The following is a 17,546-nucleotide window of genomic DNA, read 5'->3' as shown; positions in this document are numbered from 1 at the left end:
GGAAGAAGGAAGGAAGGAAAAGAAAGAAAGGAAGGAAGGAAGGAAGGAAGGAAGGAAGGAAGGAAGAAGGAAGGAAGAAAGGAAGGAAGAAGGAAGGAAGGAAAAGAAAGAAAGAAAGAAAGAAAGAAAGAAAGAGAGAAGGGAGGGAAGGAAGGAAGGAAGGAAGGAAGGAAGGAGGAAGGAAGAAGGAAGGAAGGAAGAAGGAAGGAAGGAAAAGAAAGAAAGGAAGGAAGAAATGAAAGAAAGGAAGGAAGGAAGGAAGGAAGAAGGAAGGAAGAAAGGAAGGAAGAAGGAAGGAAGGAAAAGAAAGAAAGAAGAAAGAAAGAAAGAAAGAAAGAAAGAAAGAAAGAAAGAAAGAAAGAAAGAAAGAGAGAAGGGAGGGAAGGAAGGAAGGAAGGAAGGAAGGAAGGAAGGAAGGAAGGAAGGAAGGAAGGAAGGGAATTTGTGAAAGGAGGCCGAGGAGCAAGGTCTTGCAGAGTCACTGAGGGCTTTGGCTTGAGTCTGCCTGAGCAGCAATCTGTACATGTGGTTTCCTGACAAACTCTGTGTATTGACAAAACTCCAGTGAGGCTCCCACCAGTCGCTAAGGTGAGTTCCGTGACCCAAACAAAGGTCACCTGTGGTCTGCTTCACCCAGCCGGGCGGGAGGAGGGACAAGGCTGTCGCTGGGCCTGCAGGGTAGGGGGTGGGCTGGCATTTAGCCCGTGTGACCTCATAGACAGTGAGGAGCGGTGCGGGGGAAAGAACGGGGCGTGGCTAGAGCGAGGGGCGGGGCTGAGCCTTGCGAGGCGGGAGGGGTTAGCGCGGAGCAGGCCAGGCAGGTGAACCCGAGGGTAGCCTCCTGAGTTGGCGCTGGGTCTGGTGACTTACTTAAAGGGGCTGCGATGGAGTCGGAGTGGGACACGCTGAGATTGCTGGGGGCGGTGACCGCCGCGTGCCTGCTGCTGTGGGCGACGTGGGGGGTGGGCTGCACAGTCTATGTGTACCTGCTGCCCCAGGTACGCCGGGGAGCCCCATGGCTCAGGGCGCACGGAGCCTGGGCAGGTGAGCGGCAAGGGCCCTGAGCCCGGTGGGTAGATGGGGGCCGCAGGAACGCAGGAACCAAGATAGATGACAGGTGAGGGCCCCGGATTCGGGCAGAGGCAGAGGGGAGTTCTGTAAGCAAGAGAAGGGAAGGCTGGGCCAACCAGGGCGAGGGGGGCATGGAGTCCCGAAACGGTACAGGTGAGGGGAGCAGGAGTCAGAGTGCAGGCAGATGAGGGATAAGGACAGGAAGGGTGTGGGGCTGGGTCTCCGTGGGAGGGGCTGAGATGGGGCTGGGCAGTGTCAGGCCGACCCTCCTGCTCATCCTCCTTCTCTCCCCTCCAGTGGTGACAGGAGCCACCAGTGGCATCGGCAAGGCCTATGCACACGAGGTGAGCCTGGGCTCAGAGCTTGGGGGTGGGGGGCGCTTTCGCTTTCGGTTTACCTGTTGCCAGGGGCTCTTACTAGATTGAGAATTATGTGCGTGACCTGGTTCCCTCAGACGTGACCTGGTTCCCTCAGACGCTCTCTTCTTCCGGAAGCCTTCCCTCTCCTCCCAGCCTGGTTCAGGGGTTTACACTGGATTTCTACAGCCTCTGGACACCCCCATCATCGCCCTGATTCATTCATTCAAAACATATTCATTGCCCTGGCTGGTGTGGCTCAGTGAATAGAGCGATGGACTGCGGACTGGAAGGTCCCAGGTCAAGGGCACATGCTCCGGTTGCAGGCTCCATCCCCACTAGGGAGCGTACAGGAGGCAGCCACTCAATGATCCTCTCTCATCATTGATGTTTCTATCTCTCCCTTCCTCTCTGGAATCAATAAAAAAATATATTTTTTTTAAATAAAAAAAGATATTCATTGACCACTTCTGTTGCCAGGCATCTTCCAGGTGCTGGGAGGAAAGCAGTGAACAAAATAGATTTAAAAAATGAAAAGACCTTGCCCTCATGGAGCTTACGTTCACTAGAGTGAGGGGGGACAGGTGTGAAGAAAAGATAAATACATGAAATGTAGAGTGTCGAGTGGCTGTCAGGGTTAAGGAGAAAAATAAACCGTGAGAGGAGAACTGGGAGCCCTGAGGATGTGCGGGTTCCCATTTTTATACAGGGTGCTCAAGAGAAGGTGTCGCTGAGAAGGCAGCAGTGAGAAAGGACCTGATGGAGGTGCGGGTCCTGTGGATAACTGGGAGAAGGGATCTCTGGGGAGAAGAAATAGTCAGTGCAAAGGCCCTGGGGTAGGGAGCATTGTTACTAAACCAGAGAGTCCCCGAAACTGTCCAGGTGACCAAACATTAGACACCGAACTGTGCAGTGGGGACATTAAACCAGTTTATTGCAGGGCATCCAGGCAGGAGAATGATGAGCATTCACTCAAAAGCCAAACTCCCTGATGGTTTTTCATCAAGGTTTTTAAATATATATATATTTTTATTGATTTCAGGGAGGAAGGGAAGGGAGAGATAGAAACATCAATGATGAGAATCTTTGATCAGCTGCCTCCTGTACGCCCCCTACTAGGGATGGAGCCCAAAACTCGGGCATGTGCCCTGACTGGAATGGAACCATGACCTCCTGGTTCATAGGTAGATGCTCAACCACTGGGCCACACTGGCCAGGCCCTCAAGGGTATTTAAAGGCCAAGATTGATGGTTAGGGGTCAGGGGCAAACCTGATTGGTTAGTTTCTGTGCAAACTTCAGTGGTTTCCCTTAGTTTCATTAATTTAGTTCCTGAGGGCATCTTGTCTGGTGTTTTTGTCACTGCGGTTGATTGAAGAACCAAGATTCTGCAAAATAACCTCATAATTGTGCCAGTGATGTTATCTTTAAAGCAAAAGGCAGAAGTTAAACTAACCATCTTGCGACCAGGGTTATGGCTTAAGCAATCATTGCTTTGGGCGTAACTAGCTGTATTTTCTATTATCTCAAGCAAAGTGTACTTCTAAGCATAAATTTCTGAAACTTGTTTACAGGCAGGCCCCTGGGGCATGACTGACCTAACTTTATTAACCTTTGACGGCCAGCTACCTGACAACCAAAGCACTTGAATCATGTCGTAAAAGCCTACACCTGTGTCACTAACTCTATGCTCCAATACCTAAACGTGTTGACTGTCGGTTTCAGCATTGCCTGTTGGAGAAGCAGGCTGGTGGCCACTGTGATTGTGTCAGAGGGAGAGGGAGAAGGAGAGGGGAGCAGCAGGAGACGAGGACAGAGATGCAATTTCAGGGAGGATCATGGAGAATCTGGTGGGTGAATTTGGGGACTTTAATATTTACTGAAATGGGAGGGTTCTGAGCAGAAGAGGGATATGATGCTGCAGGAGGCAAAGCGGATGCAAGGACCTCTGCTGAGACTTTAAAAAAATTCACGCAAGCGATGCTGGCAACTTAGACCAGGGTGATAACACTGGAGGTGAGAAGTACGTGGGTTCTGGATTGATTTAGAAGGCAGAGCAGACAAGATTTATGGGAAAGATTGGATATAAGGTATGACTCCAAACTTTTGACCTTATAACCTGAAACCTTGCTAAAACTCACTTCTTAGTTCTTTTTTATTTTTATTGATTTCAGAGAGGAAGGGAGAGGGGAGAGAGAGATAGAAACATCAATGATGAGAGAGAATCATCGACCAAGCCCACAACCTGGGCATGTGCCCTTGACTGGAATCAAACCTGGGACCCTTTAGTCTGCAGGCCAACACTCTATCCACCGAGCCAAACCAGCTAGGGCTCACTTCTTAGTTCTTATAGCTTTTTTTTTTTTTTTTTTTTTTTTTAGATTTCTTGGGATTTTCTTTCTTTTTTAAAAATGTATTTTTATTGATTTTAGAGAGGAAGATGAGAGAGAGAGAGAGACATCAATGATGAGAGAGAATCATTGATCAACTGCCTTCTCCATACCCCAAAGTAGGGATTGAACCCGAAACCCGGGCATATGGGAATTGAACTATGACCTCCCAGTTCATAGGTCGACCCTCAACCACTGAGCCACACTGGCCAGGTCTCTTGGGATTTTCTATGTAGATAATCATGCCATCTGTGAACAAATTATTTTATTTCTGCCTTTCCAATCTGTATACTTTTTATTTCTTTTTCTTGCCTTCTTGCAATGCCTAGGAAATTCAATATGATATTGAGTGGTCAGAGTGAACTGGCTGGGCTGGGGGTTGACTTTTGTAAAATAATTTTTCTGTTTATTGATCATATGGTTTTTCTTCTTTAGTCTGTTTATATGGTAAATTACATTGATTGATTTTTCAAATATTGAGCCAACCCTGAATTCATGATATAAACCCCACTTGGTCATTATCTATTATACACTGAGTGGCCAGATTATTATGACCTCTGAACGCATAATAGTCTGGCCACTCAGGGAGAAATATATATATATATATATTAGAGGCCCGGTGCATGAATTCGTACATGGGTGGTGTCCAGCCAGCCTGGCCAGGGGGAGGGAACATGGGCAGTTGGCCAACCTGCCTGCTGGTTGAACTCCTGGTTGAGGGGACAATTTGCATATTAGCCTTTTATTATATAGGATATACACTGAGTGGCCAGATTATTATGCGTTCAGAGATCATAATAATCTGGCCACTCAGTGTATGTATACTAGAGGCCCAGTGCACGAAATTCGTGCATGGGACCTGGCGTCCCCTCAGCCCAGCCTGCACCCTCTCCAATCTGGGACCCCTTGGGGGATGTCTGACTGTTATACATCCCTCTCACAATCCTGGACCTCTGGCTCCTAATCGCTCACCTACCTGCCTACCTGCCTGGTCGCCCCTAACTGCCCCCCTCTGCCGGCCTGGTTGCCCCCAACTGCCCCCCTTGCTGGCCTAATCACCGCCAACTGCCCCCCTGCCGGCCTGGTTGCCCCACACAGCCTGCTGTTCAGTCATTTGGTTGTCCCTCACTAACCCCCCTGCTGGCCTGGTTGTAGGCAGCCATCTTGTGAGGGTGTGAGGGTCAATTTGCGTATTACCTCTTTATTACATAGGAGATATACACTGAGTGGCCAGATTATTATGACCACCTGATGTTTGTAGGCAAATTAGCCGTACACTGCATCGTATGGGATATAGAAGCCGAAGGCCTGTTTGAACACCTTTGCTGTCTGCAGTTACCAAGATAAAATGTCTCCAATTCACACAGGAACACAAGGATTGGACAGTCGAGCATTGGAAAAAAGTCATTTGGTCCGATGAATAATGTTTCTAGTTGCATCATGCAGATGGCAGAGTGAGAATTTCACGGAAATAGCATGAAAGCATGCACCCACATGCATGAGTACAACCCTTCAAGCTGGTGGGGGCAGTGTTATGGTTTGGGGCATGTTTTCCTGGCATGATTTGGGCCCTTTAATTTGTGTGGAACAACGTCTGAATAGCACAACATACCTAAGTATTGTTGCTGATCAAGTTCATCCTATCATGTTGATGGCGTATCCCAATGGAGATGGCTTCTTCCAACAAGACAATGCACCGTGCCACGGTGCTCGTATTGTGCAGGAGTGGTTTCAAGAACATGAGGGAGACTTTACCTTGCTTAGGTGGCCCCCACAATCACCAGATCTCAATCCAATTGAGCATTTGTGGGACGAAGTTAAAAGAGCCATCAGGCAGCTGGTTCCACAACCATCACATCTCACAGAACTGGACATGCTATTCATCAGGCATGGTGTCAGATTCCTCGCATCACCTTTCAACATCTCGTGGAGTCAATGCCAAGAAGAATCGCCGCAGTATTGAAGGCAAAAGGTGGCCCAACGAAGTACTGATGGGGTGGTCATAATAATCTGGCCACTCAGTGTGTGTGTGTGTGTATATATATATATATATGTGTATATATATATATATATATATATATATATATGCACACACACTAGTGGCCCATTGCACAAAGATTCATGCAATAGGCCTTCCTTCCCCTGGCTTCCGGCACCAGTTTTTCTCTGGCACCTGGGACCCAGGCCTTCGCTCTGGCTGCCGCCTTCTGCCTTCACTCCAGCTGAAGTCTGCCGCCTTTGCTGCTGACTCTGGCCGGAGTCTGCCATCTTCATCTTCGCTGCAGCTGGAGTGCCGCTCTTGTAGATCCCTTCGCCCCCCGCCCTCCCTCTCATAGCAGGCGTCCTGCCCCACCCGGCAGCTCTGCACCTGGAGCAGCTGGGCGGTGGGGCCACCTCCATCTTTGTCCTTCTAATTTGCATATTCACTCCTGATTGGCTGGTGGGCGTCGTAGAGGTATGGTCAATTTGCATCTTTCTCTTTTATTAGTGTAGATATATATATTGCTGTATTTGATTTACCAAGACTTTGTTAAGGGTCTTTGTGTCCAAGAATATGAGGGATATTAATTTGTAGTTTTCTTGTAATATTTTTGGGGTTTGGTATGAGAGTGATACTGGACTCACAAAATATAGTACTACAAGATTTTTTACCAGAACACCTCAAAGAATGGAGCTGCAGTTACTGAGATGGGATTGAACTGAAGGAGGAACAGGTTGTTGGGAAACAGGAGTTTAGTTTTGGCCACTTTAAGTTTGAGATACAATTAGGTGTCCAAGGTGAGAAGCATGCAGTTGAGTGTGCCACTCTGGCATTCGGAGGGAATGTTAATGTGGAGATGTAAGTTTAAGCATCATCGACACCTCAATGCTATTTATTTGTTTGTTTGTTTACTCTTGATTGATTTGAGAGAGAGAGGAACATCAATTGCCTCCCATATGTGCCCTGACCAAGGATTGAACCCACAACCTGGATATGTGCCCTGACCGGGAAATGAGCCCACAACCTTTAGATGTATGGGACGATGCTCCAACCAACTGGCAAGGGCTCAATGCTACTTAACATCACAAGACTAGATGAAATGACCTTGGGAATGGGTATAACTGAGGAAGAGGAGCACATGCTGAATCACCCCAAAGTGCTCCCTGGAGCACCCAAAATTAAGAGGTACAGCAGATGAGCAGTGACGAGAACTGGGACGGAGAGGAGAAAAACTAGGGGTAGCGGGGAGGTCTTACAAGCTGGGTAAGGAACGTTGCCAGGAGAAGGGGTGATCAGTGTGTTGGTTGCTGCTGGGAGGTGCTCAGAATACGGCACTGGCTTTACCGACATGGAAGTCATTGGTGACCAAAGTGGTTTGGGTGACATGGTGGGGATGGGCCCCACTGGAGTGGGTGCAGAGGCTCTGGAAGGAGAACCAGTGGAGACAGTCCTTTCTCAGAAGGTTGAGGGAAGTGGAGTGGGCTGATAAGAGACAGGCAATGCCTGGACCGGGAAGAGGGAGAGATTTGGCAGGTTCACATGCTGGTGGGAATAATCCGGAAGAGGGAGGGAGAAGTTTGATGTGGCAGAAGATGGGAGAAAAGCTGGAGTGATGACCTTGGGTGGGCAAGAATGGAGGGGAAGTGAGAGCACAGGGAGAAGGGGAACCCTGGAGGGAGGGGAGAGTATTTATATCTGCACTAGAGGCCCCGTGCATGAATTCATGCACGGGTGGAGTACCTTGGCCTGGTCAGCAATCAGGTGCCGATCAGGGCGGCAGGCTGGGGAGGGATTGCGAGAAGTAGGTTGGCTGGCCAGCCAGGAAGGGACTGCAGGAGAGCTCCAGGGCATGTTATGAAATCTCTATAAATAAAAGGCAAATATGCAAAGTGTCCCCTCAGGGGTTCCACCGGAAGAAGGGGAGTTGGATTGCTCTCTGTGACCTATGCTGATCACCAGGGCGTGGTGCGGACCATGGTGGGCAACTGGTGGGGGCGGGGATGGGGGGGAGTGGCTCACGGTGGAGGTGAACGGGTGGCTAGGGAAGGAAGAGGCGGGAGGTGGGGAGGCGGGGGACCTGATGGACCCTGATCACTGGCCAGGCCTAGGGACCCTACCAATATGGTGCACTGGGCCTCTAGTTAATGGATAAACGATTAAATTCCCCCCAGCTCAGCCCTGACCGGTTTGGCTCAGTGGATAGAGCGTCGGCCTGCGGACTGAAGGGTCCTGGTTCGATTCTGGTCAAGGGCATGTACCTTGGTTGCGGGCACATCCCCAGTGGGGAGTGTGCAGGAGGCAGCTGGTCGATGTTTCTAACTCTCTATCCCTCTCCCTTCCTCTCTGTAAAAAATCAATAAAATATATTTTTAAAAAAATAAATAAATTCCCCCCAGCTCGCCCGGAGAGGTCTGAACATCGTCCTCATCAGTCGCAACCTGAACAAGTTGGAGCATGAGGCGAAGGAGATAGGTGACAGCCTCTGGGATGGAGGTGGTGGAGGTGGTGGAGGTGGTGGAGGTCTTAGGCTGGGAAAGTTGGGAACAGGGGCTGGGATTGGAGGAGGGCGTGGCAAGGGGCGTGGCCGGGCGGGGCGGGGCTTCAGCGCATCTGGGCCCAGGGAAGGAAGGATGGAGCAGGGGCTGGAGCTGAACCCCCGGGGCAGAATTGGGACTGGGTTCCAGCTCAGGGCCTGGCTCCCACTGCCTCTTCCCAGAGCGGCTTCATGGCAGGCTCACGCGAGTCATCCAGGTGGACTTCACCGGCGGCTTGGAGATCTACGAGGCCATTAAGACAGGACTGAAGGACCTGGAGATTGGAGTCCTGGGTATGCCCCAAGCCTGCTCGGAGGAGCCTGCCCTCACGTGCCCCCAGGCTCAACCTGACCCGAAACCCTCTGTGGTCGCCCTCCCTCTGCCCCCAGCCGGTCTCTGTGGGGCCGTGGGAGCGACACAAACAGCCTGTCTCCTCTCGCTCAGTGAACAACGTGGGCATGTTGTATGAAAATGCCATGGTGCCGCTGCTGGACTGTGAGGACGTCGCCAAAGTGAGTGAACCGAGGACTGCCCTCTCAGCATTCTTGCTCTCACTACTGCCCTCCGTGGGAAAGCCGCGCAGCCTGCGGGTTTTAGAAGGGGGCCCTCTGTTGATGGCTTTCTGTCGGAAAATTGCTTTCAAAGCTGCGCGCCTCTGATGCGTAGGACGTGATGGGGTCGCCCTCCGCACTGTCCAACCAGTACAAGTGTTCAAGTTCCCTGGCTCTGTCCTTTTCCACCCCCTGGGGCTAACTTTAGCGGGGAATGGCCCACATGGGAAAACCAGTACCTGCCCCTTAGAGTCTGTGGTTTTTTAAACTTTCAGTTGGGATCATTCTTGAATCCCACGGCTTCTTTTTTCTTCCCTTTTTTTATTTTAAATATATTTTTATTGATTTTAGAGAGGAAGGGAGAGGGAGAGAGAGATAGAAACATCAATGATGAGAGAGAATCATTGATTGGCTGCCTCCTGCAGGCCCCTTACTGGGGATGGAGCCCGCCACCCAGGTATGTGCCCTTGACCAGAATCGAACCCTAGACCCTTCTATCCACTGAGCCAAACCGGCTAGGGCAATAACTCCTACTTTTAAATGATATATTTATAGTGTCCCACCTGAATTTCTCAGCTTTAGCCATTCTTTAGTAACTGCCCACCATGGAAGGGGAGGAGAAGTTCCAGTTCACAGACACCTGTGTCCCCACCACGGACACACCCCGTCCCGGCTCCAGTCCCCCAGCATGATATTTCATACATGTGCTACAGAATCCACACGTGAGAATGCTGTCCGCAGCTGAGCCATGCGGTGGACTGTGACGATTTTTTCCTTCCTCTAACAACTTGATTCTCCCTGGAGTTAGTCATTGTCTTGACTTTGCACCTTGTGCTTATTGCCACTTCAACTCGAAACTATAATCCAAAAACATAAAAAAAGGTCAAGCCATCCCATCTTCTTGCTGGCCTGGTTAGCCTCTTTTCCACAAATCCTTCCTCTTTCTCCTAAGAAGCCCCTGTCTTTTCTATCACATTTCATAGCACTTTTTGTGTACGCCTTTATTCTGTTGGAGCGTATCCTCTAGTAGCTGCCTGATCAAGAATGCACGGATGGGCCCCGGCTGGTGTGGCTCAGTAGGTTGGAGCGTTGTCTGGTACACCAAAAGGTCACAGGTTTGATTCCTGGTCATGGCACCTAGTACCTAAGGTGTGGATTCAGTCCCTGGTTGGGGCGCGTATGAGACGCGGCTGATCTGATGTTTATCTCTCACATCGATGTTTCTCTCTCCCTTCCTCTCTCTCCCTAAAATCAGTAAACATATCCTCAGATGAGGATTTTAAAAAAGAAGAATGCATGGATATAACATTTTCAGCTCTGTTTTCTATCAGTTATGTGACTTCAGATAAATGACTTCATTTCTCTGGGCCTCAGTTTCATATCTATAAAATGGAAATAAATATTTTGCTGGCCTCACAGGGCTGTTATGACAATGGGATGAAATAATGCACATAAATCTAATATGTGTGCTCCATAAATGTCAACTCTTATTAGCATACACAGACAAAACAGGAGTTCAGGATGGCTTTAATATATATATATATATATATATATATATATATATTTCAGAGAGGAAGGGAGAAGGAGAGAAAGAAACATCAATGATGAGAATCATTGATAGCTGCCTCCTGCACGCCCCCTACTGGGGATCAAGCCCACAATCCAGGCATGTACCCTGACTGGGAATTGAACTGTGATCTCCTGGTTCATAGGTGAGTGCTCAGCCACAGGTGGATGCTCAACCACTGAGCCACACCAGCCAGGACCAGCCAGGCAATAGGGATGGCTTTTTAAAAAAATATATTTTATTGATTTTTTTACAGAGAGGAAGGGAGAGGGATAGAAAGTTAGAAACATCGATAAGAGAGAAACATCGATCAGCTGCCTCCTGCACACCTCCTACTGGGGATGTGCCCGCAACCAAGGTACATGCCCTTGACCGGAATCGAACCTGGGACCTTTCAGTCCACAGCCGACGCTCTATCCACTGAGCCAAACCAGTTAGGGCCATAGGGATGGCTTTTAAATGTTAAGTATTATTATTTCAAAGAAATGTACATGCTGATTTTATCAAATTTAAAGAGGCTAGTTGTGTATTCTGCCTCTGGTGTATTCTGCTAGTTGTGTATTCTGGCTCTACAGCAGCAGTTCTCAACCTGTGGGTCGCGACCCACAGGTTGAGAACCGCTAGCAAGGTCACCTAAGACCATCGGAAAACACAGATATTTACATTACGATTCATAACAGTAGCAAAATTACAGTTATGAAGTAGCAACGAAAATAATTTTATGGTTGGGGGTCACCACAACATGAGGAACTGTATTAAAGGGTCGCGGCATTAGAAAGGTTGAGAACCACTGCTCTAAAGGTTGGAAATATGCATGCTCTCTCATCCCTCCACGTCACTCCTGGTTGTATGAGCACACATGTGCTCCAAAGACACATTCAGGGGTGTTTCTAGAGAAATTATTTGTGACAGCCCCAAACTCGACACAGCCTAAATGTCAATCAATTGACATTTGATTAGATAAATAAAGCATGCCATATTCACACACTATAAAGTTATAGCAATGAACATGGATAAACCTCTGCTTTCACACAACATGGATGAATCTTGTAGACATAATGTTTAGCAGATGAAGACAGGGATAAAAGAGTATTATAGTATATGGTCCCACTTATGTGAATTTCAGAGCCACAGGAAAGCATTCTAGAGCATTTTAGAGGTCAACGTGGTGTTAAGTGGGAAGGAGGCAAGGTCATGGCTGCCAGAGGGAAATAATCTGGGCAACTGTCAATACTTTATTTCTTTATAAAGTATTGTGTTCATTTCTTACACTAAAGATTTGTGCACTTGGTGTGTGTATGGTATCTATATATATAAAAGCCTAAGCTGTTTGACCGTTCGACCATTTGACCGGTATTTATGATGCACACTGACCACCAGGGGCAGATGCTCCAACCAGTAGGTTAGCTTGCTGCTGGGGTCTGGCAGATCAGGACTGGGCAAGACTGGGCTGGACACGCCCTGGAGTCCTCCCCCAGTCCCTCCACGGTTCCAATTATGCACCAGTGGAGTCCCAAATTGCAAGAGGGTGCAGGCCAGGCCAAGGGACCCCACTGGTGCACGAATCCATGCACCGGACCTCTAGTACTTCTATAAAATGTTTATGGGTCACCCTGGCCAGGGTGGCTCACTTGGTTGAGCGTCATCTAGTGCACATGATTTGGGGCTTGAGTTGTGGGGCTTGATCCCCGGGGGGCGGGGGGTGGTGCAGGAGGCAGCCAATTGATGTTTCTCTCCCTCTCACTCTCTTTAAAAATTAATATATATATATTTATAAAAATAAATATAGAAAAAAAGGTTTATGGGTCAAAAAAATCCAGAGGGAGAAATTTATGGAATGAAGGTGAAAATCTCCCTCCTCCCTCAAAGTGACTCCCCAATTTAAAATGTGGTAGGTATTTTCTCTATACATATGAAAGCATGTATGTGTCATTTTTATCCAGATGTCAGGCAGCCTACTGTTCCATGCTGTACCTTTTACAAGCAGCCATGTATCTTGGGGATTATTCTAATCAGAAGAAATAGCTGCCCCATTCTTTTTACTTGCTGCACAGTGATGCATCCAGGGGCTATTTATTTATTTTTTAAAAAAATATATTTTTAATATACATATTTTTTTTATTTCAGAGAGGAAGGGAGAGGGAGAGAGAGAGAGAAATATCAATTATGAGGTAGAATAATTGGTCGGCTGCCTCCTGCACGCCCCTTACTGGGGATCGAGCCCACAGTCATGGCATGTGCCCTTGATTGGAATTGAACCCAGGACCCTTCAGTGCACAAGCCGACGCTCTACCCACTGAGCCAAACCAGTGAGGGCAACACTGTATTTATTTAGTCATTCCTCCAGTGATGAGCACTGGGGAGGTGTTCTGTTACGTGTGACTACAGATAGTGTTGCAAACAATATCTTTGTACTTAATTCATTCCCCACATGTGTGAGTATCTTGGAAAGGAATAAATGTTCAGAAGTGGAGTTGATGAGTCAAAGGGTATGCACATTATCAATTCTAGTAGGTGCTACTTAAAAAAGAAAAAGTGTTCCTTCTTAAAACAAAGTAAGCTAGGAAATAAGAAAAGGTGGGGGTTGAGGCAGGGTTGGTGGAGGGAGAAACTATGGTTCTGTTTCTTCCCCAGAGACTCTCTGATGTCATCAACTGCAACATCATGTCTGTGGCCCAGGTAAGCCTGGGCTAGGAGGAGCTAAGTCCAAGGTCAGCATAGCTCTAACCACTCTGGGTGGTCCCCCTACAGCCTGCCCATGGAGAAGGTGCTGGGGGAATAGTCCCTAGAAGAAGGTGGGGGGATGGGAGGGAACTTGAGGGGGAGGGGGCAGGTGAAAGGACTGGAAAACGGCGCCCTTCCCACTCTTCTCTGCAGATGACCGCAACTGTCCTGCCCCAAATGGTCTCCAGGTAAGAGGCAATCCTTTTCTCTTCCCCTCTGGCTCCTCCTCCATCCAACCTCCAGGCTTTCCCCCTTCCCCAGCTGTCCCAGCCGCCGTTTCCAACCCGCCCCCGTCCCTCTGACATTTCTCAGGTTAGGACATGGCTCAGGGGTGGAGGTGGGGGAGTCACCTTTCAACAAGTGCTTCCTCCTCCAGGCGCAAAGGCATCGTCATTAACATCTCTTCCTTTACTGACAAGAAGCCCTGTCCACTTTTATCAGCGTACGCCGCTTCCAAGGTACCCAGGCCCCACCCACCGGGGAGGGCTGTCCCGCCACGCTGAGATGCTTGCCTTAACCCTGAATGCGCGTGTGTCCGCGTGTGAGAGACATCTGGGGCTCAGCCCAGCAGGGATTGTTTGTTTGTTTGTTTGTTTGTTTGTTTTTAAGAGAAACGGAGGCTTGGGGAAGAGAGAACAATGAGGTGGGAGTGATCGGGGACTGGCGGGTGGAATAGAGGGTGGGTGTCTGGGAATACCGGGAGGGCTTAGAACGCCGGAGCATTCAGGGGTTAAGGTGAGGACTTGGGGGCGGGGCGGAGATTGGGGGCTTTCTGGTGCCATCCGGGCATCTAGGAGCAGGGTCGGTGCTGGGGCAAGGATGGGCTGGAGGAGTCTGCACACGGAGGCTCACGAGCCTGGGGTCCTCCCTCTCCTTCCTCCACAGGCCTTTGTGCGAAGCTTCTCGCAGGCAGTGGGCACGGAGTACTACTCTCAGGGAGTCATCGTGCAGGTGCCTGACTCCTAAGGGACGTGACCGAGTGGCAGCTCCGGAGTCCAGGGGCTCTGGCGGGGGGAGGAGCTCAGAGACAGTGGACGCTCACGGGGTGGGGCAGAGGCTGTCAATCAGGGGGTGACTCCGAAGGACTGGAGTGGAGCAGCCTCCCCAGCGGAGGGTTGTTGCAGGGGTGTGTGGCCTCTGCGGGGCGGGACCTCTGCGGGGCGGGGCCTGGAGGGGAAGGCTGGAAGGACGGGGCCTGGAGGGGGCGTGCTGAGTCCCCAGTGGGAGAGTAGCAAGTGGGTGGGACTCTGGGATTTTCTTTTTTCCTTTTTTTAAAATATATTTTTATTTATTTGGATTTATTTTAAAAAATTTAAAGTAGAGAATTGCATTTATTTTATTTTAATTTTATATATTCTTATTGATTTCAGAGAGGAAGGAAGAGGGAGAGAGAGATGGAAACATCAATGATGAGAAAGAATCATTGATCGGCTGCCTCCTGCACGCCCCCTCCTGGGGATCGAGCCCGCAACTTGGGACCGTCCAGGCTGCAGGCCTCGCTCTATCCACTGAGCCAAACCAGCTAGGGCGGGACTCTGGGATTTTCAAAGAGGGCCTGGGAGCTAGCTAGGGTGAGAGGGGAGTTCTCCCCTTCCTTACTCCTTCCTTCCTGCAGACGGTGAGCCCCTTCATGATCGAGTCAAATATGACCAATAACGTAAAATACCCGACGCTGGTTTTGAATTCCGTGGACTTTGCTCGGCAGGCGTTGGACACCCTTGGTCTCACCTCCCAAACCTCTGGATGCTTCAACCAAGCTGTGCAGGTGGGTTCGTGGTCGTAGAGCTGGGGGCCCTCCCCTCCCTGCCCCGGGCCACTAGTCGTTCCTCTGGAGGGAGGACATGTCCAGAGGAGGGGAGGGCCCCCACTCCCTTGGGCTGGGAAGACACAAGAGACGGGGGGACCCACGCGTGGGTGTATCCTGATTCCTGGTACCTCTTCCAGACTGCCCTGCTGGCTTTCCTCCTGCCCAGTTGGTTTTGTCTCAGTCGCTGGGGACCAAAGTTTCTACTTCTGTTGACCAATGGTATGATGAAGGCAAAGCCCTCCCATAGAAGGCCTTGAAGAGGTGCGGCCACTTGCCTCCCAGTCCTGGGCCAGGGCTGTTGATGTTAGCAAAGGTGTCCCACACGTGGGGGTGGATGACAAGCAGGCCGTGGCACAGGACTGGACACCTGAACGCCTGGATATTTGGTGACAACTGTGGCATCTCCAACCTCTGACAGAAAAATGGCATTTTTAATATGCGCACTGAGACAACTAGACAGCCATGGAGATATATATATTGAGTACCAGATTATTATGATCTCTGAATGCATAATAATCTCAGTGTGTGTGTGTGTGTATGTATATATATATATATATATACATACACACACACACACACACACACTAGTGGTCTAGTGCATAAATTCGTGCACATTGAAAGGAAATTAATTAGAAGAAATATTTTAATATCACCATTTGTCATTTCTCTATAATAGAAGTGTCAACCAAATTCACGATCGACAATGACAGATAGAAACATAGGCATATGATTGGCGCCAGTGAGAGCTTTATATGTATCATGCATGCATGAGTCAACTTAGCCTTTTATAGATGTAAATGTACATATACCACTGATTTTCAATGCTTTTTATCTCATGGCACACATAACCTAATTACTAAAATTCTGCAGCACATCAAAATATATATATTTTTGCAATCTGATAAAAAAAAAAACTAGGCACAATTTTGATTCATTCATACTAAACAGCTATTGCTGTGTTGGCTGTTGTCATTTTTTTTCTTCGACAATCAAAGGGAAAAGAGGTCAGTGCCCCTGACTAAATAGTTAGACATTCCATATTTTAAAAATTCTTGCAGCACACAGGTTGAAAATTGCTGATATATACATATATGTGTATATATAAATAATTGTAGCAGTGTGGTCGCAAAACTTTGTGAATACTCTAAAAACCTGAGTTGTACACACTTAAAGGCTGAACTTTATGGTATGTGAACTATATCTCAATAAAAATAATTTTAAAAATAGAGATCGCCCAAGCATGTGTGTGTGTGCATGTGTGTGTATAAATCTAATCCATTGCTCACACCAAGCACCTGCATAAATGAACCAGAAATCTCCATGTAATAATGGCAACACAACTAGAATAATACATGAATGAATTCCTTTCCATTTGGGGAGTGATAGAATCTTTCTATTTAATTCAGAAAGTTAAAAGCGACAACAGAAAGAATCATATTGAACTCTAGTTAATGATATGTGGAATTTCAGGAAGATGTACTGATGTCTGCAATGTACTTTGAAATGCATTGAAAATGCACTAGATGAGTTAATAGATAAATAGACGGATGGATAGAGTGGATAGAAACATGACAAGTATATTAAAATGTTGATAATAGCCTGGCTGGTGTGGCTCAATGGTTAAGTGTCGACCCATGAACCAAGAGGTTACTTGTTCGATTCCTGGTCAGGGCACATGCCCAGGTTGCAGGCTTAGTCCTCGGTAGGGGGCGTGCAGGAGGCAACCGATCAATGATGTTTCTCTTTCATTGATGTTTCTCTTTATCCCTCTCCCTTCCCCTCTCTAAAAAAAAAAAATCAATAAAAACATATTTTTAAAAATGTTGATAATAGAGTCTAAGTGGCAGGCACATAAGGTGTTCACTGTAAACTTCTTTGAATTCTTCTGTATGTTTGAAATTTTTCATGATAAAAAGTTTGGAGAAATCTGGGAGCAATAAAATAAAATTTATCAATAAAACTACTTAAGCATATTACCCAACTAATTTGTTGAAATAATTCCAATGAATTGGAATTGCTCTGGCTAAGGATACTCAATTTATATACGGATTCAAAACGAGCTTTCACCCTGACTATAGATCCTTCTCATCAACCTGCCTCCCAGTGTTTATGAGCTCAAACTGTACAACACTGTTCAAAACTGAAGGACATTAGGTGTCGTGTCTTTATTCTGCTCACTGTGATACTGCAGAGAAATTATTCTTCACCGCTGCTCAGCGAAATCAACGTATATGCTTAATCGCCACTTGTATTATTTCATTTCATTTTGTCCAGTTTCCTTGCATTATAGTGTCTCTGTTAGTGGTTTTTAAGAGCTTGTTTATGACTAACGATGTTAGCCATTTCTCATGCATTGCAAATGAAATACCATGTTTTTTGTTACTCTTTTACTCTGGTGTTTTACTTTTTGGTTGTATCAAACTTGTGTATTAAATATAATCATGTTCTGTTTTTTTTAAAAAAAACTACTTAAGCATATTTAGAAATTACTTAAGAAAAGATGATTCCATAAGCAAACTAAAGGTGTGACCATCTCTGAGGAAATATATATATTTTTAATCCTCACC

The 17,546-nt window shown here is 47.7% G+C and overlaps 1 protein-coding gene across 1 annotated transcript; it reads left to right on the top strand.

Annotated features, from left to right (window-relative positions):
* Window positions 1-884: 884 nt before the first annotated feature.
* Window positions 885-16,219, top strand: LOC308235209 (very-long-chain 3-oxoacyl-CoA reductase-B-like; the record flags this gene model as incomplete). The annotated part of the gene is made up of 11 exons (XM_080643989.1): window positions 885-1,044; window positions 1,369-1,415; window positions 8,193-8,268; window positions 8,513-8,623; window positions 8,775-8,842; window positions 13,083-13,127; window positions 13,326-13,360; window positions 13,549-13,630; window positions 14,058-14,123; window positions 14,788-14,937; window positions 15,117-16,219. 11 exons carry the CDS (start codon window positions 885-887, stop codon window positions 15,234-15,236), a joined length of 960 nt encoding a protein of 319 aa, XP_080500115.1. The 3' UTR covers window positions 15,237-16,219.
* Between the last annotated feature and the right edge of the window lie 1,327 nt (window positions 16,220-17,546).

The sequence above is a fragment of the Plecotus auritus genome, assembly GCF_963455305.1.
Source record: "Plecotus auritus genome assembly, chromosome: 10".
In the NCBI taxonomy this organism is placed as follows: domain Eukaryota; kingdom Metazoa; phylum Chordata; class Mammalia; order Chiroptera; family Vespertilionidae; genus Plecotus; species Plecotus auritus.
This window is presented reverse-complemented; position numbering and strand designations above follow the sequence as displayed.